General features: G+C 50.4%; 8 protein-coding genes across 8 annotated transcripts; 4 read left to right on the forward strand and 4 right to left on the reverse strand.

Moving 5' to 3' along the window:
- Window positions 1-1,385: 1,385 nt before the first annotated feature.
- K460DRAFT_377588 (heme oxygenase-like protein) lies at window positions 1,386-2,977 on the forward strand (the record flags this gene model as incomplete). Its single annotated transcript, XM_040934987.1, has 3 exons — window positions 1,386-1,430; window positions 1,493-2,293; window positions 2,342-2,977. 3 exons carry the CDS (start codon window positions 1,386-1,388, stop codon window positions 2,975-2,977), a joined length of 1,482 nt encoding a protein of 493 aa, XP_040788923.1.
- Window positions 2,978-6,422: 3,445 nt separating this feature from the next.
- On the forward strand, window positions 6,423-7,279 carry K460DRAFT_417462 (uncharacterized protein). Its single transcript, XM_040937884.1, has 2 exons — window positions 6,423-6,607; window positions 6,662-7,279. Exons 1-2 carry the CDS (start codon window positions 6,488-6,490, stop codon window positions 7,082-7,084), a joined length of 543 nt encoding a protein of 180 aa, XP_040788924.1. The 5' UTR covers window positions 6,423-6,487; the 3' UTR covers window positions 7,085-7,279.
- Window positions 7,280-7,476: 197 nt separating this feature from the next.
- Window positions 7,477-8,815, reverse strand: K460DRAFT_356050 (MFS monocarboxylate transporter-like protein; the record flags this gene model as incomplete). The annotated part of the gene is made up of 3 exons (XM_040931927.1): window positions 7,477-8,384; window positions 8,433-8,525; window positions 8,575-8,815. 3 exons carry the CDS (start codon window positions 8,813-8,815, stop codon window positions 7,477-7,479), a joined length of 1,242 nt encoding a protein of 413 aa, XP_040788925.1.
- Window positions 8,816-10,003: 1,188 nt separating this feature from the next.
- Window positions 10,004-10,915, reverse strand: K460DRAFT_284401 (uncharacterized protein; the record flags this gene model as incomplete). Its single annotated transcript, XM_040928733.1, has 3 exons — window positions 10,004-10,303; window positions 10,354-10,485; window positions 10,541-10,915. 3 exons carry the CDS (start codon window positions 10,913-10,915, stop codon window positions 10,004-10,006), a joined length of 807 nt encoding a protein of 268 aa, XP_040788926.1.
- Window positions 10,916-15,401: 4,486 nt separating this feature from the next.
- Window positions 15,402-16,474, forward strand: K460DRAFT_282684 (uncharacterized protein; the record flags this gene model as incomplete). Its single annotated transcript, XM_040928588.1, has 4 exons — window positions 15,402-15,848; window positions 15,899-16,030; window positions 16,083-16,112; window positions 16,166-16,474. The coding sequence occupies 4 exons, from the start codon at window positions 15,402-15,404 to the stop codon at window positions 16,472-16,474; spliced, it is 918 nt and encodes a 305-aa protein (XP_040788927.1).
- A 1,069-nt stretch (window positions 16,475-17,543) lies between these two features.
- On the reverse strand, window positions 17,544-18,716 carry K460DRAFT_406573 (glycoside hydrolase family 76 protein; the record flags this gene model as incomplete). The annotated part of the gene is made up of 1 exon (XM_040936973.1): window positions 17,544-18,716. One exon carries the CDS (start codon window positions 18,714-18,716, stop codon window positions 17,544-17,546), a length of 1,173 nt encoding a protein of 390 aa, XP_040788928.1.
- Window positions 18,717-19,607: 891 nt separating this feature from the next.
- Window positions 19,608-20,285, reverse strand: K460DRAFT_286289 (uncharacterized protein; the record flags this gene model as incomplete). Its single annotated transcript, XM_040928873.1, has 1 exon — window positions 19,608-20,285. The coding sequence occupies one exon, from the start codon at window positions 20,283-20,285 to the stop codon at window positions 19,608-19,610; it is 678 nt and encodes a 225-aa protein (XP_040788929.1).
- A 1,224-nt stretch (window positions 20,286-21,509) lies between these two features.
- K460DRAFT_377593 (high-affinity methionine permease) lies at window positions 21,510-23,454 on the forward strand (the record flags this gene model as incomplete). Its single annotated transcript, XM_040934988.1, has 4 exons — window positions 21,510-21,759; window positions 21,814-21,891; window positions 21,947-22,464; window positions 22,519-23,454. The coding sequence occupies 4 exons, from the start codon at window positions 21,510-21,512 to the stop codon at window positions 23,452-23,454; spliced, it is 1,782 nt and encodes a 593-aa protein (XP_040788930.1).
- Window positions 23,455-23,669: the final 215 nt, after the last annotated feature.

The following is a 23,669-nucleotide window of genomic DNA, read 5'->3' on the forward strand; positions in this document are numbered from 1 at the left end:
GATTAAGTTCAAGATCAGCCCTATGTCCAGCAGAAACCCAAGGCGGCCCAGTTAGCGAGAAGTTTGTTCACCCCTTCTAGAAACTAGGCTTGCAGCTTCGATGTCATAGTCTCACCTCTCAGCCAAACAACCGTCACGAGAATTGCCACTCCGATCGGTCTAAGACGGCACATCGTCCCTTCGACGCGGGGGAATACAAAGGTAAGCGCGATGGTAGTTAGTTAGTGCATCGTGTAGCTGATGCGGGGAACGCCAACGATGCCTTATTCCCCAAGTCGGATGTGTTCGTCGAGTAGATGTGAAGATCTTCAGATCTTCCATGCGCGTGTGACCGCCAAGGGACTGCTCGGCCTCCTCACCGTTTGCTCAAGTCGGTCATTTCCTCTTTGCGTCTCTGTTAGCCGCAGCGTCATCGGTCACGAAGCAACGGCAGACGGCGCTGGCGCGGGGACTCGGGTGATGCACGCACGGTCTTGATGCTCCTTGTGGAGGCTGATCTCCTCGATGTGGTAAGAGCGTGCAGAGGGCGAGGGCATCGTGAGCTTCAGCTGCGGTTGCGGCCCTCGTGGTCGCTACATGCTCGTCATTGTCGTGATGGGGTGCGGAACTTCGGTGCGACGCTGGAGTTATTCGGCGGTACTGCAGCCTCAGAAGCTTCAGTAGCGGTGACTACGGGAGTTGCTGGGGTAGATGATGTTGAAATCGATCTAGTTATCGCTGGCTTCAAGTTGCATGGCTCCAGCTTGAATTGCAATGTGTTAGAGATGTAGAGAGACTTCTGAATCATTAACCATACTTCGAGATGGCGAGTGAAGAATATAATGAAATCAAGTTAGCCGTTTAGTGATGATAACGGTTGAATACACTGGAAGAATACTCGTGGGCGGGGCGGAAACATTTCACACCTGGTTCCGTGCTTCGCCCTAACGAACAGAACATGGTTACTAAGACTCGACGGCTGCATTCCATCTGAATGAACATGAACGCAATATGCGAGAATATGCGAAAGTAGGTTCCACGTAGAGACTTTGCAGCGCAGTACTCCTTGCAGCTAGCATCTCTATCCCGAGCTTCTACGTTCACCCTGCGGGAGAGAAGTCGCGAGGCATGGCAATGGTTACTTGCACGAAAGAGGGCAGGTGCGACCCAGGCCCTGCTGAGTAAGGCGAAATGCGGAGACGTCAGAACCCACTTGGTATTCAGTCGTACCAAACGCGCAATACAATACAACGATCATCAAGACCGCCGCTTCGAGGTAAGTCCGCTTCCTCGGCTCTTCTCCAGGGCATCGCACCTTTTGCTCGACTGCGACACGCTGGATACCCGTGAAAGCATGTCGCAAGACGACGGCACCTCCGCCATGCTGACCCTCTTCAGAGGCCACAATGGGCCGCCACGCAAATCCTGACATACGGAGAGCTTTCGCAGAGGTATGGAATCCTCCTGGTATAGCACATGAATGCGTGGCTGACTTGATGTCTCCGCGCTGTAGTTCCAAGACCAGGATACGCCCAGCAAGTGTAACAAAGTCCGATGTCTGCACTGCGGCTTCGTGCGCGCAAAGAACACAACCCGACAAATCGAGCACCTTCAGGAATGCCAGCCATACCTCGCCTCTCCCGAGGCGCAAGCCCATTTGCTCCAGACACAGCAGCAACAGCAGCAGCAACAACAGCAGCAGCAGCAGCAGAATGGCGTGTCGACTGACCCGAACTTGCCCCCGGGCCCCAGCCAGATACTCAACGGCCAGGCACCAAATCCAAACCTCCAAGTGCATAGACGAGGCCCGAATACAAAGCGCGCCCGCGATGGCCAGCCCATTGCGCCCAATATCCAAATGGCCACCCCGCATCTTGCGCCTTCGCTGACTGCGCATTTACTCTCAACTTGCTCGACGCCCTTCACCCAGGCGACGCAGCAGCCCTTCCTTTCACACGCGGGGTGCGGCTCGTTAGCAGTAGGACCGCTGTCGCAGTGGCTCGTCCAGGACGGGCACTATGCGCGGGGATACATTCGCTTTGTCGGCCAACTGCTGGCCAAGATACGGTTACCCCAAACGCAGAACTCGCAGTTTCACCACATGTATAGGACTATGGATCTGCTGATTTCGGCGCTGAATAACATGCGGCGCGAGATGCAGTTCTTTGAGATTACAGCGACCAAATATGGGCTTGCGCTGGGCATGGGGAGTCCAACGCCTATTACGCGCGCGTTGCTTGATCTTTTTGTCAGCGCGAGTAGTTCGAGCGCGTCGCTGCTAGAAGGCATGGTCGTTCTGTGGGGCACCGAACATGTACGTACCATCTCTTCACTTCTGCGTGCTTTGTACTAACCAGCACAGTGCTATCGCTCCGCCTGGCAGTACGCCTCCTCTTTCAGCACTTCACTCCCCACGCCCTCCAACGAATCCCACATTGTCGCCCTACACCAAGCCCTCATCCCCAACTGGACATCCCCGGCCTTTAGTAAATTCGTAGACGCAACGCGCGCGCTCGTCGACGAGCTAGCAAATGTCACAACGACACGCGACGGGAAGGAGGAGATGGTGCGCTGTGAAGAAATCTTCCGCCAAATATGTTGGCTAGAACAGCGGTTTTGGCCCGACGTCAATGCCTTGGGCGATGGGAATGAGTCTACCCGGCTGAATCCTGGGCTAGGGCCCATGGGCGCGGGTATCGACAACGGGATGAACAGCGGGATGAGCAATCAAATGAACGGCGGCATGGCGGGGCCCAGTATGTCCAGCAACGGGATGAATAACAGTGGGATGAACGGCAACGGCATGAACAGCAACGCTTTGAACAACAGCGGCATGAACGGCTTAAACAACATGAATGGCAACATGAACGGACCCATGTCCGCTGGGCTAAACGGCCCCGTTGTAAACGGTGGCGACGGTGCGTCTGGAGGAGACGGCAGAAACAGCTTCGCGCTCTCGAATGGCAGTGGTCTCGAAGGCGTTGGTCAGGGCTCATAGACCGACCCCAGTCATATCAGAATCTGCGACGGAACCCCCGACCAGATCCATCTTTACCCCAGATCGCCCGCTTGAGGGTCGAACACACCGATGCTCCTCTACGGATTTGCGATGTGTATTACCGTTCAGAATATGCGCCATGCTGAATCTTTTGCTTACTAGAGAATGGCTGGACGGAGTTTCTGGTTAGGCTAACTTCGGACAAGACAGTCTGGGGGAGGGGCGTTGTTGTTATATGGCGTATAACCCTTGCTTGTTTCTCTAGGATATTGCGCTACTCGCGCGGCGTAGGTAAACATGATTGCTCTCAAGCAGGGCGGATTTCACAGCAAGGGCAATATCAACGGTGCTATTCATGGCTTGGAGTTTTGCGCCAGGTTTAAGGCTCACATACTCGTTCCATGTTCATGGCTGCTGGACCTGGGAGTCTGATGAATGATATTGCTGTAAAGACCCTCTGTCGTCGTCTCTTAAGAACTTCCGAGCGGACTCATCTGCACCCCTCATCTTATGTGGTTACATGAACTACGGCTTATGCAACGACCACTCCCGCCCTGGTTGCTCGAGCTCAATCTCATACGGACTGAGGATCGTGGTAATAACTTTGTATGACTCCACAAGCGCCAGTGGGTGTCCAAGACACACGCAAACCCCCCTCTAAAAGACATCAGCATCTTTCATCTTCTTAACCCGCGCTTCACAAGGATTTACACCGACGATTATGCCCGGAGGTAAGATCATGCCATTTGACTAACTTAGTCCGCTCGCGGGTATTACGCGCTCGAAGATGTGTAGCCCAAGACTAAGTAACAGCGTAGGCCTTCTCCATGAAACCAAACCTCTTTCTTACTCCATGTCATGTGTCCGAGAAAGTCCCAGGGCAAAATAGGACATCTAGTCCGCGGTATCACATGCTTTCCGCGATGCTGACTGTCTTTGGTCTGAGTCGGACCACATCTCCGCACTTCTCACGCAGCTTCTTCTGCGTCTCAATATGTATGCGTCTGACTGTGGTGGCTGCGGGGGCGTTATACGTCTGAGAACTTGGCCGGAAAGGGACCTGGGGTTTTCTTAAGCGGTGGAGTGAGATATGCAAGTATGTATTGGCTTATTATCGAGGAGATTACGAATTCGACTTGGAACATGGTCTACAAGTTATGTGTACTAGAAACCATCAACCGTTAAATCCGAGCAAGAAGAAAGCCAAGCAACGGGTATTATATTACACGAAGGGACTAACTTCCTCATCGAGCACTAGCCATCTCGTGCGCCTACTCAATGGAATGATTTACTACCGATTACTCTTTGAAATAGGATCATCAAGGCCCTGATGGAGGGACTTTGTCGACAAGCGGGCATGCAAAGGAGCAGGCCAACATTCTGTTTCGCTATTACCTAACCCCGACTAAGCATGCAGGTAGTTCAGTCTGCAGGATCGGGGCGTTACCAGTCACGGCCGGCTTCTGGCTGACGGCGGCCCAGATGCCGGCAAAAGTGTTAGCGTACTGGTGGCGCTGGTGTTGATATTTGCAGTGTTCAATGTTTCTAACTTTCGAACGGAAAGCCGGGGAAAATACTACGACGCTGTGAACACGTGTATATGCCGCGGCAAGGAATGTGAAATCATATCTTTCGTGACTGTGAGGATGTCTGGGAGTGGATCGGGCGAGCAATCGGTTGTGAGGGGTAGGATGGTTGTTGTTGGCTCGCTTCGCGATCTCGTCGAGATTCAGCCTGTTTCCCGTATTAGTGAACTGCACCCTCCCTCCACAGCCCTACCACTCCCTGAAGGCAGAAACCCGCTTATTGCTGCGATACTAGTCTTGCTCTCGGCCGACACCCCCGTGCCCATATTCCTCAAAGATAGTTCGGTCGAGAACCGCAACAAGGTTCACCGAAAATACTCTTTAGAGCGGGCACTCCCTTAACCCTGGTCACCATGTGAACGGTCAAGATTTCAGGGGAACCCCATCATCAGTCGTTATTGGACACTCCGAAGTAGTCAAGGCATCAGTCTTACGCACAGTTTCTATCCAAATCAGCGTGTACGGCCGCGGATAACCCGTGTAGCGCCACTTTACCTCGGAAAACATGACTTGAATTGGAAAACGGTCAAATCCATGCAACATTGATTGCCTTCGCCGCAAGGCTTTGGAAGTAAGTCTTTAGTGTTGGACGTGTGGTGGAAGACAGCAATCTATTGGAGTGTTGCACCACTAAGAATTAGAGATGCTCCAGCTGACAGAGGTCGAGACCCAGTGGACAGGAACCCAAAGCAGTGAGCGTGAAAAGTCTTTTGGTTATCCTAGGCATGAGTCTGGTTATTTTTGTGTAAGACCTTTCGATAATCAGGAATTTTGGGGTAGAACTGTCCCTTTGTGAGTTGAGAGAACTCGTTCTTGATCATACGGAGCAACATTTGAACAAGATGATTCCGATTCACTCTTTGGAGATTCTGCCTAGTCTCGGTGCCTTCGGTGTCCGGCCCACGATGGTTTTCAGCCCCCAGGTTGTAATAATTCGGACTACTCCTAGCGTAGAAGCAGCCCGTAAGCAAGGCTGCACGTGTAGCTTTGTGTAGGGGTGGTGCAGTATGTCGGCGTTACTCGAAGTAATGTAAGTGGCCTTCGACGAAATGCCGTGCGACCCATCTTGCTGACATTGTAAATTGTGGCGCCGAGCTTTCACAATCTGTGAGGGGAAGTAGTAAGCACCGTCTTACTATCTTCTCACTCGTGTATGCCAGGCTCTGTAGGAGGTATGTCTCGTCAGACCTTCTTTCAACCTATGCCAGCTGTCGACGCTCCGGTGCCTTACAGGTAGATGCCTAACAGTCCTTTCGCGTAATTTCTAGGCAGGGGATTGTAATCGTCTTACGTATCATACGCATATGGCTATACGGGCTTCACAGAGTTGCTCACACTACGTCAACCCTCTCGTGATGCTGCTGTGAATCTAGGAATAGTCTGGACTGCCTTTTAAATCATAAACAGAATCTGAACATCTTCAAGGTATAAAGATGGAAGTAGTTGTCTCGGAGTATGGTTTCTCGTGTACGAGGACTTGGGGGTCTCAGTCGCACAGTATTTTGCTTAGTTTCTGACCGCTAAGTTTCTCCTCGAGTAGAATTGAGGCAAAGAAAATTACCCCTCCAAATGGCGCATTTCATGTCGCCGTTCTGCGGTCATGATGGCCGAAGATGACAGAAAGAGGCGTTACCACCGGGATGCAAAAGACACCATCCTACTCGACAACGCAAATTACTACCGAATATGGCCTCCTTTAACACCCACACCTGAGAAAAGTTATACGAATCGATATTGTAAGACAGCGCCCGACACTACTGCCTTCGGCCCAACTGCGGATAAAACTTCATGTGAATGAGGAGGTTGTGTATAAAGAGCTCGTAAAGTCCTCAACCAAAGTCTCATCAACGCAACAAACTCTCAACCTTGCACATAAAGCCCCTAAAGATTCTTTCAAATCTCCAACCAGAAGTCATCAGTCAACATGCGCTTCCTTACCATCATCATGAGCCTCACTGCCGCGGCCTCGGCGGCGGACATCCGCCTTAGGTTTGAGGGTGGTTGCAAAGGTGGTTTCGCCGTATGCAGCAATATTGCTGCCAGGGTGCGCACTATATGACTTCTCCCCCACCTATGTTTGCAGCTAACAATGTTCCAGACCTGCTGCAATGGAGAAAGGGGTACCCAGGGCACTCCTTCCCTCGGTTTCGTCAACATGCCACACAATGCCGCTGTCGGCGGTTGGCAAGCTACCCGCAACGGACAGATCTGTGGTGCACTCGTTGCTTCGGGGAATACGGGCAATGGAAATAACGCTTGCCTCAATCCTCCCGCGGGCGGATCCAGGTTTGCGGGTGGCACCTGGAATCCGAGCAGTAAGAAGAGATATGCTGTCAATGAAGATATCCTCGAGTGCACGAACTCGCAAGTGGCAGATGCTCTGGTGTTGGCCGACGGAAAGAAGTATAACGTCAAAGGAATGGAAGAAGGGTTGGTTACGGAGCTGTATACTATGGTGTGGAACGGGACCGTGAAGGAGGATGTTCCTGAGGTTTATGCGACCTTCGAGGCCCTGGAGTAGGGAATGCTCTTGAGTCCAGTGATGGGGTAGAAAGATGGGCGGGAAGTTTGCACGTCCTGGTAGTCTTTCTCGTCATTCTGGTGGTGCCACATGGTAGCATCGCTGTTACGAGGTTGGGTTCAACTCTATGGTTGCTATAACCAGTACCGTTCGTTATTGAAGCATAACTTCTACAAAATATAGAGAGCTATGGGCGATCTTTACAACTCCACTCCCCTCTTTAGGTTGGTGGTGTCAAGACCAGCTCTGGCATGGACTCTAACCTGTGATAGTAGATACCCTAAAATCGGATTACTGGTTGGCCTCAATAATTTAAGAAACTTGTACATTGACGATGGTACCTTCTTGAGTACATGCATAGTTATTGGCTAAGCTAAGCGCGTGTTCGATTACTAAAACTTCGTCCTTAGCCTCCATCCTTTACTGACTCCCCTTGCCATGATAAAAATTAGTGTAGAAGTAGCGTAGGTCGCGCCGCAGAAAAGAATAAGTGGGGAGTAATTATCTCCTCTCCCAGCACTCAAGATCGTGCCAGAGAGGGGAACACCTGCTAAAGTCGCAAAGCTCACGATACCGTAAGCTGTGCCATATCTGCTAGCATAATCTTCCGTTTTGCAAAGCTGAGCGACGCAGACTGGGGTCAAACTGTACGCAGAGCCGCTAAAGAAACCGTAAACAACAGCAAAGGCCACAAGCCCTGGAATGCTCGATCCGATATTCAACCAAAGCCCAAGAATCGAGATTGTACACATCGTCGAACATGCGATCATGACATTGAACCGGCCCAATCTGTCTGCTACTGGCCCCGGTAAGCCTCGCCCGAAAATCGAAGCCGCGTTCAGAATGGCGAGTATATGTTGGGAGATGGAGTGTAGGTTCACCGAGGCGGCATATATCGTTATGTATGCAGGCGGAATCAAAACTGCCCAATCTAGAATGAAGATTGCTGACATTGTAAGGACAAAGCGAACGTCCCTGAAGCCCTGCCAGTTCAGAGCAAGAGCACCGCGAGAACTCCGTGGAAGACGTGTATCTAAAAGAAGCACACCCAACAGGAAGCAGAACGTACTCAGCAAAGCGAAGCATCGCATCGTCCACGCAAATCCAATACGTGAGGTGAGTCGAGCAAAGATGACTGGGTACCCCACGCCGCCAAATCCGCCGGCAGTTGTCGCAAGGCCGGTGGCAAGACCACGATTTTGTTCAAACCAATGCCCAAGAGTGGCGATACTTGTAGTCCATAGTATCGAGGAAGCTCCGCCTCCCAAACACCCAAAGGCAAGAATGAACTGATAATATGCTTGTCCCAGTCAGTTCCATCAATAGAAAATGAAATGCGAGTACTTACATTTACAGAAACTTGTAGCCACCAATGAAATGCTCAATCCCGCAGCGCCAGCTGGTAACAAGGTCTTAGAGCCATAATTATCGAATATCGGCCCTATGCTCTTATTAGATGTGTCCAGATAGGAGTTTCCGGCAGCTCATACCAACGAAAAGTCCCCCAAAGAAGAATAAGAAGGCGAATGTGCTGAAAATCCAGCTAACTTCACTTTCGGAGTATCCTTGCAACTGATTCTGAAAGAGCCAGGCTTGGAATATACCAGTAGAGTTCAGGATCCCGGAGGCTGGGAACAAAATCAACCATGCACCAAAGACGACGCTATATGCCTTTAGACCGCGTTCAGGATATGCTTCGTGAACAGAGGTCGGAGGCTCTAATATCTCCATTGCGTCTTGAAATGAACAATGGAAGGTTCAGGAGATGACAACAGTTGGCACATGGAGTATATACACAGTATAAGACAGAAGTAGTCGCCAAGGTCGTATTGCTTGGCTGCTCCCAAATTGACCAATTACAAGACAACTTATATGACCTAGTGCACTCTCAACACATCACATTATTCAGGTCGAGCCCTCTCCTATGAATCACTGATGTACAGTCACTCAGATGACACAAAGGGATTATCTTTGGACAAATGCGAGATACTTGAGATACAGCGCTATTTTGCCTCGACCTTCCAAGATCTTATGTTTCACCGTGTTGTGGCCTCATCCTTATACGGCCCGTCGCTGTAGTCCGTGTATTGGCGACAGTCTCGCGCTGGTCCGCTTGAACATGAGCCAATAAGCCCAGTGTTGTCTATAGACCGCATATCCGTGAGGATTTCCCGTAGCTGTCGGCATATGCTGTCTTTCTCCTCTTCTGTCATTTTGGGCCAAACCAAGTTGAGCATATCACCAGGTATGAAATCCATTCGAATTTGAGCCTCTCCGTCTAAAGCCCCACTTTGCGCGTCGTATACACGTGGAACGGGGAGTCCGAGCTGTGCCGCGAGTTCCAGCGCCGATCGCTATCAAGGATAACTCGCCTACCCGTTTTGGTGACTGTGGAGTCGGGATATCGTAAAATTAGACACTCAGGCATTTGGTGGAGGACTAGGACGCTTAGAAGATGACATTGAGCATTAATTATATTTACCCTTCAGCTGGGAAGGTTGGCGAAGTTGTTGTCACATGGGAAATGGGCAGTCAATGACAACGAAAGCTTAGGTAGAAGTTTGTGCAGAACAGCTTTTGGGACTATATGAGGATAAAGTAACTATCCTTCTCCATGTAGACAGTGCTGCAATGTAATTCTACTAATGCCAATTCCAGGGCCTTCGAGGCCTTTCATTCTGCTGATATCCTCTCACTATGAGCTGCTTTCAGCTATTTGTACTGTATTGTTCTGAACCGCGTCGTGTAGGCGAAGTAGAAGATCCATCCATACCGTATAGCATTGAGTATGCCAAAGAAAACGCCATTAATGCAAGCCAGACAGTACGCCGGACAAAGTAATCAAGCAACCTGTCCAAGAAAAATTCCTATCCTAACCGGGGTATAAAACGCCTCGCAGATGCTACAAGTATCGAAACCTTACTGGACGTTCTTTCGCGCACGTTTGTTCGGGGGCTTCGCTGCCACGACGAGACGGGCCTGGACATCGTTCTCGTCCTCCTCACGGGCGCGCTTCTTGCCCTTTGCCTTGGGTAGGCTCTCCTCTCCATTCGCGGCCCTCCTCAAAGATTCCACCTCAGCACCGTCTGCAATGCGCACCTCCTTCGTCTCATTTGACGCCTTGTTGCTCTTAGTGCGGTTTGTGAGTGCGTAAGGGTTACCGATGATCGAATAGTGGCGCTCGCCTTTCATCAGATCTTGGCATGTTGTCTTGGAACACTATGACTTGCGTTAGAAGAGGTCGAGAATGGAGAGGACATGAACAGTACCATGAGAAGTTCGACGAGGCAATCGAAGCGTTCCTTGAACGTGAAGAGCATAGTCTTCTGGAGCAGGTCACGCTGCTCTTTGTCGTAGATAGACTTCGTCCATCCATTCCGGTGGACGTCAATCATCGTCGTCTATCTCGCATGTTAGTAGAGAAACGTAAGCTAGCATAGAGTGAGATACACTCACCATGACCTCTTGGGCGACTGCTTTCATCTCGGGGACCGTATAGTACGTCGCGCTATCTGCCCACCGATTCTGGAAGATCTTGGAGTCGTCCTTCTCCCTGCATTCGTGGTTGTTACGGATAGCTTCGACGAGCTTCTGAACGCACTTGTTGATCTGTGCTTGCGTGGAGGGGATCGTGTCGTCGTTGGTCGGTGCCTTCCAGTACACACCTGTGATCGTCACACCGTTGGCTGAATCCACAATGCTGACATTAGCCCCAAGCTGGCTCGCGGGATCCGTCTGCTTCTTTTGCTCGCGGATGATGAGGCCCGCTTTCTTCATCTTGTCGCTGAAGTACTTCTTCACCTTCTCGGCAAGTTTCTCCGCAGGAGTCATTTCATCCTTCTTCTGGGTCTTTGTGACCTTGTTGCTATTTGGAGCTGTCTTGTTACCAGCAGCTTTCTTGCTGCTCGCGCGCGTCATGCGCTTCTTTGGCGCCATTATATCCGCAGGAGGTGTCGGATACTGCGTGTTGCTGTCATCTTTACCTGAAGCCTCGTTCTCTTGTTCCTCATCTGCAGGCGAAGCGTGTTGGTCTACATCGGAATCACGCTCGCCATGATCAGCGAAGTCGTGCTCACCGTCATCATGGAAATCGTGTCCGCCATGACCATCGACATCGTGCTCTCCACCGACATCCTCGGCATACTCAACCGTAGCAGTCTCGGCCGCCAGATTGGTATCTGGGAAGAAGTGGGCAGGTGTAGCTAAACGAATGATTAATGGGAAACCATTACACTAAGATTGCGGTACTCACCAAAGTTGTTGATGTTACCGAGGCGAGTGGCAGTGGCCTCAGTGAAGCCTGCAGGCTCCTGACCTCCGAGGAACTGACTACCGATGTAATCATGACCTCCCTGCTGCTCCGATTCGGAAAAGAGGTTTTCCATGTCGTAGTAACCCGGAAGCGCACCGGGCTGCCACGCAGAAAACATCTGAGCGACTGGGGTGATGTAGGGGGGGAACGTGGAGTTCGGGTACGAGGTGAAAGCGAAAGCCGAGCCATTGTGCTCGACGGTAGGCAAGTTCAGTCCAGCGTTCATGGTGGAAGGAGTGCTTATGCGTGTGCGGGTGTTGTTGCCATTGAAGGCGGGGGTGAACTGTGGGTGAGACATCGTAGTTGCGCGTGTATCTTAGTCAGGTCGGGAAGTAGGTTTTGAGAGACTGGAAATCTTGAAAAGATCAATCAATCAATGATAGCACTGGTGGATTGTGTGATAATAGCAATCGATGTACCAATAGGCCGTGAGTAGAGTGGAAGTTGAGTAGGTGAGAAGGTGAGAAGGTGAGAAGGTGAGAAGGATTGTCGGCGTGGGAAGGGTTTTTGAGCCCTCGGGGCGGCTTAGAAGGCACGCGACTTGGCGAAACTGTTACGCGAACGAATCTGGCGTAATCTTGAGGTTATTATCAAAATTGTGCGTCAGATTCTCTTTCACTGGTCTGTGCACGACCTCCTGCGAGCGGGGGAGGTGCAACTCGCAGCGGAAACCACCAATAGAGAGCTCTTCCGACAGAATTCTCTGATATCCAGGGCAATAGGAAGCTTCTCGCAAGGAGGGAGTACGCATGGACCACGCAGTGTCGTCAGATTGTTGTTGTTGTTAGGTGTGTTGATGGTGGTCGACAAGCCCTTGCGACAGCTGTTCGGGCATTGACAGCTACAAACCAAGATAAGTAAGATGAATATAATAGTAGAGAGGCTGTAAAAAGCCCAATTTTAGATCAGGCTGACATCGAGACCTTAGTGTAGTGTACACCTTCATCAGCAACGCGGGCGCGGCAACGAGAAGTCTGCCTAGTGTAGCGGCTGGACGCCCCGAGACACACCCATATGTGCAAGCTGTCGTAATCGTAGCTGCTAGATGTTGCCATGGAATTCATATCTTCCCTCACGCATTGCTGCTCTTTTGTGCCATACAGATCCCCAGCAGTGTTCGGCTGAACGAACAGATACCGAACGTAGCGCGGAAACGGATCAATAGAAGTCATCGCAAGACTTAGAAAGCCGATTTAACGAAGTTCCAGATAGCTCCATCATACCGCAGTATAAGACCTCATTCACGATGAAGGCCAACGACGAAATCCGATTCCTGAGCCCACTCGAAGAACACTCGAATCCGAACTCGGGACCAGATAAAGCAAGATTGCATGATCTGCTGAGAAGCATTCACAACGACTGGAATACTTGAAGAGATGGACTACCACGGCGATTGGTTCAAGAGACACCAGCGGCGATGCTTGAGGCGACAGTCTATAGGGCGGGAATCGTAACAGGCCGTCGGATCCACAGATGGCCCTTCATATATGTTCGGTTTTCATGCTTTACACACAGTCCTCGGATTTCGGGTCGAATTGCTATCGAAAGGGACTGCATTGCGGCTCTGATCAAACGCCTGGAAACCTGGCCGGCATATGACATTTTGCGCTTTCACCCTCCAAAGGGTAGTGTATAAGCCCTATCAATGGAGCTTCCGGGAGTTAAAACCAACGATCTGTTGATTGGAAACCGAGGAATCCTCTATAAACAGATGTCTAGGCCCCGCATGGTACAAGGAACCTGCTTGGCGACCTTCGTAAGAGTTTTTGCTAGGACAGGCGTCAACCATACCACACTGCGCGGGTTCTAATGGAGACAGGAACGGTCGGAATATCGTTCGAGTATGATCCAGTCTGTGGCAGCGGAAATCCCCTGGAGAGAGAAAGAAGGATCCACTCTTCAAAGGTGTAGATCCAAAAGTTAACAAGTGAAGGCTCCCAGAGATCTCTTCTGACGATCCGATAATCTCTAGGCTTAAGTGCGCCGATTCTTGGGTCTCAACAAGATGTTGGCCAACCTTGGCAAGCCGAGGAACCGTGAGTCTCATCAGCCGCACATCTTGCTCGAATTTCCGGCGCCGCATATACGTCTCGCTCGATCAGCAAATGGCCTGCCGAGATTGTAGACAAAGTGGGTGCGTCGAGATGTCGATTACGCGGTTCGAGCTCCGCCTTAGCCAGTGTAGCCCCATTAGAGGACTGTCGAAAGAAGAGATGGAGAGTGCTGAATGGAGTATATAACCGACTCCGACTAGGAATGCCCCGCGTATCTAAAGAGCTGCCCACGGTCAGTACCTAAATACTAAGCAATCGGTAATTAATAAAGTACCGATATTGTTGCTAAACAGCTGCCTAGTCCCAAAATCACCGAATATTGTTCGCCGGATGTAAGGTTCCTCGATGGTATATCAGCTTACCCTATCAGAAAAGTCAAACCCACGCAACAGTACAAAGAATCTGCTTTGCAAAGTTTGGCTTTACCTCATGTTGTCATGGTATTACCACGGGCAGTTGAACACAAGCGATTTACTAGCCGTGTGCGCGAGGGTTCTGATCGTAAGAGCACCTACGTATAATGAGGTGAGAAAGATGAGGAACAGTACTGAAAAGAGGAAGGATTTATCATAAGGAGGCACGAGGAGGGGTTGAAGCATGACGTTGAATTTGGCGTGTGATGATCCATGCACGCTAGCAATCATGCGTCAGCCCCTCATCTCTCCCGGACTCACCTGGCCTCCCCCAAGGACGCATAGCAAATCTCGCCCATAATTGCATCTCACCGACTAGGAAGCTGATCGCATATTGATGGCCTAGTCTGTTTGCCTCAAACACTCATTGGTCTTCCTACGAGCTGTATTGCTTTGGAAGAGACAGCCAACGAAGCGCTCATCACCTGAGCCTGTGAATAAAAGACTTTAGGCATCTACTAATCGCGCTAATACGGCGGATATGGTCTCAAGAGCAGTCGAACTGACGTTCGTTTGCCTTAATTTCTTCACTTTGGGAACTCAACCGCACTGGTGGATACCTAGTGCATCAAGCAGCGCTTTGGGCAGTTGTATCAACGTGACTATTACTCCAAGCCAGCGCTGGAATGAAGAAAGAATGAATACCTGCGGTAGAGGGATGCTCCTTCTCGCGATGCAGAACAAGCGGAGTGCTAGTATTTCCGGATTTATGGGCTATCTAAGTGCGCTATTTGCGACGTGGACACATTTATCGGTGAGTATCGAAGGAATCCAATTGCCCGTGAGATGCTCCGAGACTTTAACATCACAATCGACGATGGATTCTTGAGAAAGAATGTTGCATAGTCACGCCCCAAACAAAACAAGAACAAATTGTCGTATCCTAATTGATCATAGATACAGGTTGATGGCGACCATTTTGGCCTTTGTATCAGATTGAAGGTGCTGCATTATGGGGTATCTTAGAAACCCGACTATGTGATTTCGAGGACCGCCACAACATTGATTTTCGCAGCATTTATCACCGCGGAGCTTCATACCTCGAAACTTAAATACATATATAATGGCACGGGTCGAGAAGACACTCAGGGTTGTCCTACATCATACTGTATCTCCCTAGTGTAGCGACATTGCGTATACATAGCGTCTTTGGGTGTTTCGGTGAATGAGGCGGTCGGCGCTCTCTCGCTCCGTGACAATTTCGTTTCACTCACAACGCTAGGTGCGGCCAGAAGCCCATCGACATTCACTGCGGCTCGCTTTCCGCGCAAAACTTGTATTCACTTACCACGGCATATATAAACCTTTGATCGTCAAGCTCATACAATTTCACGGCACATACATATCGATAAAACCTCGTCCACTGTGCATCTCAGCTTGAAAATCGTGCATACAAGACAAGCATATGAGCCCATCAAGCGACAAGGTAAGAGCCATATAATCATGCCCAGTCGTACAAACAGAGCTAATGCTACCCTTACGTGTAGGCCATTATTCACTCAAATAGCTCTTCACCCAACCTCGGCCACAACTCAGCAATGTCAGATCGCGGCAGCAGAGTCAACTCGCGCGAGTCTACGCTCGAGACCACTATTACTGCACCCGACATATCTCCATCTTCTGACCCCGCTGCATCCGACAAAAAGAAGGTGCCAATGGGACTGGCCGAGCCTTGCCGCCCGAGGCCCTTAACATCCAACTGTCTTAACAAGAACTACATCGAAATTGACGGCATGTGCTTCCAAGACATGGCTGTCGCCATGGCAGCCATGAACCAGGCTCCATGGCGTGCGCCCACCAATGACGCCTCTATACCACAATCCGATGAAGATCATCGCAAGGTTGCTAAACAGCTTACGGAGGCTTTCAAGGACCTGGGTGCGGCAAAGGATACGCAGAACAATGCCTACCGCAAGCGCTTGACAAAGGGGGAGGATGTGTATTATTCGGACTGGGCTATTGAGGCATGCGCCTGGAACATCCTCGTATGTAGAGTGCGATTATCATCCATTATGCAAGAACTAACTAGCTCTAGAGTATGGTCAAATCCATTCACATCGACGGCTTCAAGATTCCCATCTATGACCGGACGATCATTGACTCGATTGGTCAAACCCAGCTGTGGACATTCCAAGAGCGCATCGACTGGATTTGCTTAGTACTCAGGGTACGTATTTTACTGTTCTAGTACGTAGATTACGTGCTAACCCATAACTTAGACATCCAAGAGCATAGCTGTCACTCTCATGGTAAGGTATCCCAAGACCACAGTCAGTGAAGGCATATCGCTAATTGTTAATAGAAGCACGAGAAGATCTGGACCACCATCGGTGCACCCCACAAGCTTTACAACAGCACTCTAGTAAACACCATCTCGAATGGACAACGTAACAATTGGGTCAAGGTGGGCCGCGAGGCTGATGAACAACATCAGAAGCGCCCAAACAAGCGGCAGCGCGCTACCTCTACTATCATCCAGAACAGTGCCGACTCAAACACCACCAATACATCTCTGCAGACCTTCTCTAACGGCCTGGCTAATAACTCCAATACCACCAAGGGTGCAAAAGGCAAGCAGCAGCTGAAGTTTGCTAAAGCTCGTACTGGTTAGTTTCTTCAACTTGTCATCTCGGTTCAAGATCTAACGTTTCCTAAAGCAACCGCTCCCAACATTAGTTCTTCAAACGATGTCACCGCCGCCACGACCTCTTCCGCCCAGCAAGCCGCCGCCGATGTTGAGATGATTGATGTCGATTCCGACCAGCTCTTCAAGGACAGTCTAAACGACAAGCACAAAGGCCCCGTGGCCAAGGACGATAAACAACTGAACAAGGGTAAGGGAAATGAAATCAAAGTGGAGACCAAGCGAGAGGCCACCAAGAGCTACTTCTCGGATACTCCCGGCACCCGCCCTCAAGAGAATGCCACTACCACCCCCAACATCGATCTCACAGGTTTCCACGATGCGCAGACGATGGAGACAGCCTACCTGCTAGCTGCGCTCCATACTGCTCGCTAAGCGAGTATCTTGGTGTTTCAGTCTCAAAATTTACTTTGGTACTGACACTCGCGATAGCTCAACAGGTACTTTAAGGGCGTAGGCGCTCTTAAACCTTTGCTCCAGTTCCACTTCGATACTAACCCCGAATCTGCGCTCCGACGCTATCTTCGTGGTCACCAGAGGCAGGGTTGATGGTAAATGCTATGAAAAGTCTCGATGGCTTTAGAGTACATACTGCTCTACTCGACGTGCGTTCTACATTTCATTGAGGACGGGTAGAAGTTGAATGCGTTCACGAGTGAATGGAGCTACAACCACGATATGGTAAGACTCCGGGTTGTCAATATCCTCATGAACCGACACTTTTATAAGCTTATTTATAGCTTGATGAAACTCACGAATTCATAACTGCACATCAATACAAACTTGCTTCTTTATGGATCTTACATGTGTGACTGTATTCTCACTCTACATCCTTTGAAGCTCACCACTCCTCTTATATAGAAGAATCACATATGGCTGTCCTAACCTCATCTCGTAGTTCATAGTGTGAAGTTTGCAGACTCTTTCGTTCATATAAAGAGGCGACGAAATTTATTGTTATACTTTCAGGGACCGGGAGGCCATTACCCGAATACGTCGCTGGGTTGGTCCATAGAACTCTGAAATTATCCCAGTATTAAATCCGAATCCTTCCAGCGATACTTCTCCTCACTCTATTAGTACCCTTATAAAGTCCGATTACTCCCTCCACTCCACCTATCCCCTGTGTCCGTAGGCTCGCATCGACAACCTCCAACCCAATGAAGCTGTCCATAACCCCAAGTCCTGTCGCATTACCCCTCTGTACTGCTGTTACAGTACCAGAAATAACATCTGCAATATCCGCTCGTAGTTCTGGAAGTATAAGAGCACTAGCACCCAGCCAGCGTGCGAGTATGCCTTTGAAGCTGACTTGATCGGTATTGCAGGTCGCCGAGGCCTCGCACTTCTGCTCAAACAGCGTACCGTTTTGCGTGAACGTCCTCTTAGCAGAAGCAATGAACCCGTTAGTTCGATCCAGCCACTTCGCATTCTTGGTAAGAGCAGCCATAACTGCGCTTCCATGCAAGAAGACACCGTTATTGTAACTCCACTGGTCGCGGTTGAGCTCTGTGCATGTGCCATTCGTGTCGTCCGTGCCGTCGTACACCTCGAAATTCTCTCCAATTAGTTTGACGCTGACAACCCAGTCATAAACCCTTTCAGCCCAAGCTTGTGCATCAGCATCGCCCGTAAACCTCGCAAGGCGCGCAGCTAGTTGGAAAAACAATCCGTTTGAAATGGAATTCTTGTAGTGCCAGCCGTCTTTTCCGTTGCCCTCGAGAACCTTCCATCGTATGCCTCCTCCACAGGTCGATGGATCATAGCGCGCTTTCTGTTCGTTGTATACATTGCGCGCTAGATCAAGCCAGGTCACGTTTCCAACATTCGGTACACCATTTTCAGCTGCTGAGAGCGCGGCGAGCGCCCACCATGCTTGGTCGTCGTTTCCTTCCGCATCCCGTGTCATGAAGTCGTTTGTTCCTGTTTTCTGGCTTATGATCGTATTTTGCAGGAGTGCATAGTATTGTTTGTCCCCAGTAGTCTGGGAGTATGTGAGCAGAGCATCGATCGCGATGCCGGACTGCCACCACCAGAATGGCCTAGGGAGGAGGGCGATGGAGGGGTTTGGGTAGGTGGATTTTAGAGAGGCGGCGAATTTGGCGGCAGATGTTAGGAGCGATTCGACGGATGGTGGTTCAGCTACTACGAAGGGAGCTGAGAAGAGACATGTTGATAGGCCAGTGGCCAGAACAGAGGAGATGCGCATCTTAATGGCAGATGCGACAAAGTTATACTGTTATGAGTCGCGTGAAACTATCAATATAATATAAAAGTAAAGAACGTAGGTGAGCTAAGAGCTACTAGAATGAATGACTAAATGAGCGAAAGTTTGATAGAACCGCGCGAACAAAAGAGTGTGGTAGAAGCATGAGTTCTTAAGAGGAAGTGTCCATACTTATAACAGCTTCTTCGCCAGGTACACGTTTTCGTAATCTCCATCGGCATCCGCGGGAGGACCGGATGAGGAGGACCGATTGGGAGGACCGATTGCCTCACCAGGTACCTATCGTTGAATAGGCAAAAATTCCCTAGTCGCAATCTCTAAGACATCCGTGGGAGGACCGATTGCTGTAAACGTTCATGCTGGGAAGATTTCTTCGATGCTTGGAGAGTGTTTGATACAAAAAGTTGTCGATGTTGGAACGACTCCTGAGCACATGTATCATGGAACCCATGTCTTGTTTCCGCCGCGAGATCTGAAACGCCGGCCACAATTTTGATAGCTGCTTATTGGCGGCGAGCAGACACGTGGGAGCTTTGCAGCATCTATGAGCTTTGTAGCAAAACGGTCGTAAAGGTCGAGGCCAGGATTATGAGGTGCAGGAAACATTAGCCGAGATTGCAGTGTTTGCGCCTGAATCGCGAAACGCGGCTGGCCACGAAGAAGACGTTATGCGAACGTATTCATATCTATTTCAAGACTATCGTTCTTTGCATTGATATTCAAGGAGTGGTACTTGAGGCGTGAACGTCGGCTGTTTGGTAGAGGCGACCAGGTTGAGGCCCGAAGCGGAGGAAACGGAACATGCACCACACGCTTGCTGAGATGCTATTGTCTGAGTCTCATCAGCATTTCCATATGATGGGATTGCATCATTTACATCTTCGCTGTCCCAACCTTCCCCAGCACAAAAGCGCCCCGCCCCTCTGCGAACACAGTTCCCTGACCATCCTCTACGGAGCCTACCGTCTCAATCCATCTTCCCTTCTCCCTCAGAACCTTCGCTCTACAAAGCAGTATGCATGGCGTTGTAATCGCTTTCTTATACGTGACATTCAGCTCGGACGTGGCGCTTGTATTCTGGTAAAAGTACGACAATAGGGTACCCATAGCCTGATCAAGGAACGTCGCCGTCACCCCGCCATGCAGGCGCCGTATACCACCATCGACGTCGTTTCCCACCGATACCAGGATGATGGCTTCGGGCGCGTCTGGATCGCTGGGATGGAAGGTTTTCTCCGCCTTAGCATTCTGGCGCTGTACTTCCGTCGCGTGATTGTTTGGTGTCACTTCGTGTATGGGAGCGCTGCCCGTAAAGATCTCGGCTTCGTTGACGTCTCTCTGTTGTCCCTTGCCTGGCCGATATAACGAGAGGAAGGCGCGGACCGCGTCATCTGTGAAGAGGGTCCGCGTGAAGAGGGTATTGGAGATAGCCGCGCGCGTGTCAGGTATCTGGCGCTTCGATATATGTGTGATGGATGGGTCAGAAAGGAGCTTGTTGCACCATTCGTGGTTGGTGAAGTCTTCGAGGCGTTCGATCTTCGGGCTTGTCATGGCGGACGACTTGGGGCTTGGTCTAATAGCAGCGAGGGTGCGCAAAGGGTGGTAGAGGTATGCAATACATGCGACGGTAGAGGAGACATGGTGGTCGTCAACATTAGGGCTACAGTGTTAGCGCGCATGTCTGTATAGTCGACTCGTCAGTTGCGGTGCGGAGAGGGACAAGATCCGAGGTTGATGAGACAACAACTCCTGGCGCCCGATAAGATAAGCATCGTCTCCTTCGTGAGCGTACAGCTGAGCGCCAGCTGCGCCGAGTAATGACTAAGGGTAATTGTTGCCCATAGCAGTACAACAGGATTGTTGTGCGCCTACCTAGGTAAGATCAGACAGAGAACGTCGTGATCTCCAGGCCGAAGATCGATGAGCGTACCTTCATCGCCACAACTAACCACACCAGCCGGGCGAAAAACTCACCAGCGGATAGCGCCAGTCACTCTATATCACCTCATTATTCCGTTTTGGCCGATGAAAGTGCCGCTGGCCTACCAGAAGCCGATTGCAGATGATTGCAGCTCCTCTTTACCAGACCTCCGGGTGGGTGGGCGAGCTCACAAGGGTTCTGATTGTAACGTCGCAACGGCACTTTGGACCATGTAAGCTCAATGCGCCCACTAGCCAATCGATCGCTATGGTCTAGGAATCTTGCGTGTTGGAGGAGTGTGTTGGCGAATTCCTGATACCAGTGTCTTCGAGAAAATTGTATCACGACCACGAGCCTGTGGGCGGCTTGCGAAAGGATCGCGAATCACAAAAGCCTAAAAACACAATCCACCATGCGACCATAGACTACTGTATTCCTTCCAGACACCTTGGACTCGTTCATGGTTGAAATCCAGGATCCAGCATTGCATCGTGAGATCCACACAGCAACAGCACGCTTCGCGGTCAATAACTCCCAAGATATCGGCTACGCTTTTCAGTTCTTGGACCTTCCGCATTCGCAAAGACATCTGCCATAGAAGATATGCTAATCCTTAGGCCTCTTGCATAATTTCTACCCAGGTCGCACGTTTTCCGATGACGCCAGACTGGGCGCAGTTTGCATGCTCCGAAACCCCTGCAACACCGACCATCTGGAAGCTTGGCCTGAGGCATATATTAAAGGTGAACTATGTAACGACTGTTCTTATATATTCCAGGCCACCCACGATCAGCATTGTTACACCGCGGTGGGGCTATCTTATTGTCCTCCAAACCGTGTAATCTTCCTGTGCCATGGCTACAATAGCGCACGTCAAGAAGCTCTTCTGGGGTAACGACTCCGATGAAAATGTTGACTTGTCGGTTGTCAAGGAGAAAAATGGGCAGATCAGCGAGCAGGTCTATGTCGACGGCGTGGAAGTGTTCCAAGACGGCAACGGTGCCCCAGTTGAGCAGGTTAGCCCTCTCGGATACCATGTCGGATACGCAGGCATCCTGTTCCTCAATGTTAGCCAGATGGTAGGAACTGGTGTTTTCAGTACACGTAAGTAAACATTACTGCACAGTATAGATATCACAATACTAACCTAGTGCACAGCCGGCGGTATTTTACGAGCTTTGGATTCCGTTGGCCTGAGTATCCTATATTGGATTTTCGGTTTCATCATTGCCGCGGGTAAGTCCTTTCTGTCTTCATGATGTTATCAAGGAGGGACACTAAATAAGCGCAGCTGCTCTCGCAATCTACCTCGAATATGCCTCACTCTTTCCCAACCGCTCGGGCGGCCAGGTCGCCTACCTCGAGCAGGCTTACCCAAAGCCTAGATTCCTATTTCCGGTTACCTATGCCTTCTTTACCGTGGCCTTTTCATTCTCGAGCAGCAATGCAGTTGTCCTTGCTCGTTACATCTACCGCGCTGCAGGCTATACAGCCACTGAGTGGGAAAATAAAGGGCTTGCTATTGCCTCGTATACTTTCTTGGCTTTCCTGTGTCTCATATCCACCCGCTGGTCGATACGGTTGATGAATGTGATATCGGCAGTCAAGTTGGTTATCCTACTCTTCATTGTCATCACAGGTTTTGCCGTTCTGGGAGGCGGGACAAGAGTCAAGGAACCGAGGGCGAATTTCAACAACTCATTCGATCACATCTCAAACAACGGAAACGATATCGTCAACGCCCTCGTCAGCATCAACTTCGCATACAAAGGCTATGAGAACGCTTTCAATGTTGTCGCTGAAATCAAGGTATGTCCCTCCGATTCCAGCATTAACCTTCAAATACTGATCAACTTCACATAGAACCCATTTCACTCGCTTAAAAGGATCGCACCACTATCTCTCGTGATAGTCTTCATTCTCTATGTGCTGGCAAACGTTGCATACTTTGCAGCTGTTCCCGCCGACGAAATCCGCAAGTCCGGCGAACTGGCTGCGGCCCTCTTCTTCGAAGCCGTCTTTGGGACCAAGAGCGCGCGAGGCCTTCCAGCTCTCATCGCCGTTTCCGCGGCAGGCAATATCATGGCCGTGATAATCGGCACGACACGTCAGATCCGCGAGTGTGGAAGGCAAGGTGTGATCCCATTCCCGCATGTATGGGCGTCCACAAGACCATTCGGCACTCCGTTCGCCCCGATTATGTTGAAGTGGGTACTGACGACTATCGTCATCATTGCCTTGCCCTTTGGCGACGCCTTCCAGTTCCTTGTCGACCTTCGCTCGTACCCAGATAGTATCTTCATCTTCCTGATGGTCGTAGGAGTGTACCAACTCCGCTATCGCCGCAAAAAGGCCGGCCTCCCGCCCCCACCCTTCCAAGCCTGGCATTCCGCTCTCATCCTCAGCGCTTTGGTTTGCCTTTTCATCCTTATCATGCCGTGGTTCCCGCCAAAGAAGTCGAACGTTAGTTTCTGGTACGGGACGTACTGTGCTGTCGGCATCGGCTTGATGGTAGGCATGGGACTGTACTATCTCCTTTGGATGAAATTATTGCCGAAGTTGGGCAAATATCAGATCAAGACCGAGACGTTGGTTAATGACCAGGATGGAAGCGTAACCCACGTCCTCAAAAGGGTCAAGAATGACGTAGTGGAAGAGTGGGATCGTACGCACGATGGGGCTGGCAATTTGTTGTTCGAGACAGGCGATGACGTGGGCACTGGGAATGTGCATCTTACACGCAGGGTGAAGGTTAAAGATGATGTACCAGTCAGTTACACGGCCGAGCAGAAGGTGTAAAGAGAAGGAAGTCAGTCAATATCGGACGATATGTTACGATTCATAGCGTTTTGGGGTAGGTCAAGTCGACAGGGCTGTTCACGAGATTTAAGTGGTAGCAACATAGATCAGTCGACGCAATAACGACAGCATATCTATATGGGCATCCTAATCTGCTCATGCGCGGCAGTCACACCTGGTTGAGGATTACATCCGAGTACAATTCTATCAATCCT

The sequence above is a fragment of the Cucurbitaria berberidis genome, assembly GCF_010015615.1.
Source record: "Cucurbitaria berberidis CBS 394.84 unplaced genomic scaffold K460scaffold_3, whole genome shotgun sequence".
Taxonomy (NCBI): domain Eukaryota; kingdom Fungi; phylum Ascomycota; class Dothideomycetes; order Pleosporales; family Cucurbitariaceae; genus Cucurbitaria; species Cucurbitaria berberidis.